At 44.8% G+C, this 2,412-nt stretch overlaps 1 protein-coding gene across 5 annotated transcripts in view; it reads left to right on the top strand.

Annotated features, from left to right (window-relative positions):
- MED22 (mediator complex subunit 22) overlaps window positions 1-2,120 on the top strand; it is a 12,026-nt gene extending 9,906 nt beyond the window's left edge. For 3 of the 5 annotated variants that reach the window (XM_019510741.1, XM_019510742.1, XM_019510743.1), the window contains exon 5: window positions 1,292-2,120. In XM_019510741.1, coding sequence (XP_019366286.1) covers window positions 1,292-1,490 — 199 coding nt within the window. In that variant the 3' untranslated portion in view covers window positions 1,491-2,120. Of the gene's footprint in view, window positions 1-26; window positions 453-1,291 lie in introns of those variants that run through there. The other 2 variants (XR_002096222.1, XM_019510740.1) reach the window with 2 other exon arrangements.
- Window positions 2,121-2,412: the final 292 nt, after the last annotated feature.

The raw sequence follows: 2,412 nt of genomic DNA, 5'->3' as shown, positions 1-2,412 counted from the left end.
ACTATCAACACTGTGAACCTCCTAAGGTCAAGTGGGTTTCTTTGTCTAGTAGGGATCTGATTTTGGTCCCAAGGAAATTACTAGGAGGCTTGCACCTTGCTGGGCGGGAGCACACTAAGGTTCCACACAACTGGAGTCCCTGGTTGCTCTTCCACTCTCTGGTGCCCAAACCGAAGTGCATTAAATCAGTGACCTCCTCACTTGCTTATTCCCCAAAGCTGTAAACTCATGAACCTGCGCTTGCCTTATCCAGCCTCGTACAGCCAGAGTTGTATGCTGGTGCTCCACCACTCCCTTGTCTGGCAGCATGGGGAGAAGTCTGGAATGCGGGGTTAAGTTCTACACGGTTTTTCAGTTTGAAGTGTTCCTTCTCTATATATTTTACAGTTAAACTATTTTCTATAAATATTGACTTGAGTCTATTCATTGTAAATAAAACAGCACCAAAACCCCACTTGACCCACTGGGTTTGTTTTCCTTTGAATGCAATCTGCTCTCTGCTTCAGCATTCACTTTGGTCTCTGGGTGTGTCTCATGTCCACAGGTCCTTCTTCTTTGGAAATTGGTTTTTTTTGTTTTGTTTTGTTTTTTTTCCCAGTCTCTTCCAGCATTTTTCTATTTCTCATTCTGATTTATAGCCCTGGCTCCTTGCATCCACCTCATATTAAAGAACAGACAAGAATGAGCCACCAGCTTAGATGTGCTGCAACTATTTACACCATTGATCTAATTCTGTATTCTTCAGTGGTCAAATCCAGCAAGATGGAGATCATATACATAGACATATGTTACATAATTCCTGTATGTTATATATAGTATATGTAGGACATTCAAATTCACTGGTCAAATTAGGATTCAGTTCTCCTTTCTCCCAGTAAAATCGCCAGGAACAAGATCCTGGCCCCACTGAACACAATGAGTAATACCACTGATTTCACTGGGAACAGAATTTTATACCAGATGTCTTTTTTCTGGATTTAATGGGAATGGGATTGATGCCATACATCTATTGCAGACTGAGGTAGCGCCACTGATTTTATAGTGCCATCACATCTGCTCCTTGCAGGGTCACTGAGATCAAATGCTGGTCCTTACTCTGGAGGGAATGTCAGTGTCATGAGAACTGTGATGTATTTGTGATTCACAAAGATTACATCCATGAACATTTTTTTTTGTCATTTTCTTAACGCTTTGCTTCTGTCTTGCCTTTTCCCTCCCCTTCTTTTACCCCCCTCCCCTCTCTGATCGCGCCTGCTGTCTCTCCTTCCCGGGGTTGTTTTTTTCTGGAAAGCTACAGTCTGTGTGACAGCAATGATCTTCCTTTGTGCGAAGCCTACTGGAGACAAGAGCCAGCCGCATTTTCCCCGGAAGGCCTCTCCATGCCTCTGACAGCTGCCATGGCAGAGCAGAGCACTGCTACTTCTCAGAGCTCAACCCCATCGCACCCTCATGTGAACGGGCACGGGACAGGCCCAACAGAGCACTCCTGAAGATTTGGTGCCTGTGAATATGCTTATACCAGTGGCACTGAGTTACTGGAGTCTTCCCACTGCTGTACTAAGCTAATGTTTTCACACTGCCAGGATAATATACTGTAGTCTGCATTTGCAAAAGGGCAGCTGCTGCTTTTTGCTGGCTATTAACAGTGTTTCTCCACCACCTGGGACACAGCTATGGAAGTGCTCCCACAGGGCATTACACTATGAGGCAGCAGTAGGTGACTAGGAAACGGACTGCTGTAGTACCTTTGAGAGAGGATTGTTTTGCATTACTGTGTATAGAGCCTATTAGGACCACAGAATTTGTTTCCATTTGAATCTCATGCCAGGAATGTGCTCAGGTGCTATGGATGAATCTAACTACTTGGGTTCTTGGGAATAGGAAATTAGAGCTGAAATTTGGAGGCATGTTTACTATATGTTGTTTCTTCCCTGGTAGGCAAGAATCAAGTTAGTCAACGTTTTGGGTGCCCCACGTATCAGTATTCTCTTCCTCCTCGGGGGTGGCCTGACATGGCTTCTGCTGCAGTTCGCTAGAACAATAATCGACTTTTATACAGCGTGCTACCTTCAAGGTGCCCCACAAGATTGAATCCTTCAGTTTGGATACAATTGAGAGAGCAACTGAAAATTCCTGGAACCTCCAGGGTAACCCTTTGAAATGTAGGGGGAATCTGAGCCAGAAGCAATGTGACTTACTCAAGACCATGCAGGGAGGCAGTGCTGGAGCCGTGGTTAGAAGTAGTATTTCCACCTCCCAGCTGGGTGTTCAGACTATGGTCACCCACCAGGGTTTAGTTTGAGCAGCAATGGAGCTAGTTGTTAGGTCCATAGCTAGTTCTGTTTAATAAAGGACATTGACTGTGGAGAGCTTAGTTATGCTGGGCTGTAAAGGATACCAAGTTCTTTGCTT

This window comes from Gavialis gangeticus, unplaced genomic scaffold, assembly GCF_001723915.1.
Source record: "Gavialis gangeticus isolate Ggan-Ray unplaced genomic scaffold, GavGan_comp1, whole genome shotgun sequence".
NCBI classification, from domain to species: domain Eukaryota; kingdom Metazoa; phylum Chordata; order Crocodylia; family Gavialidae; genus Gavialis; species Gavialis gangeticus.
This window is presented reverse-complemented; position numbering and strand designations above follow the sequence as displayed.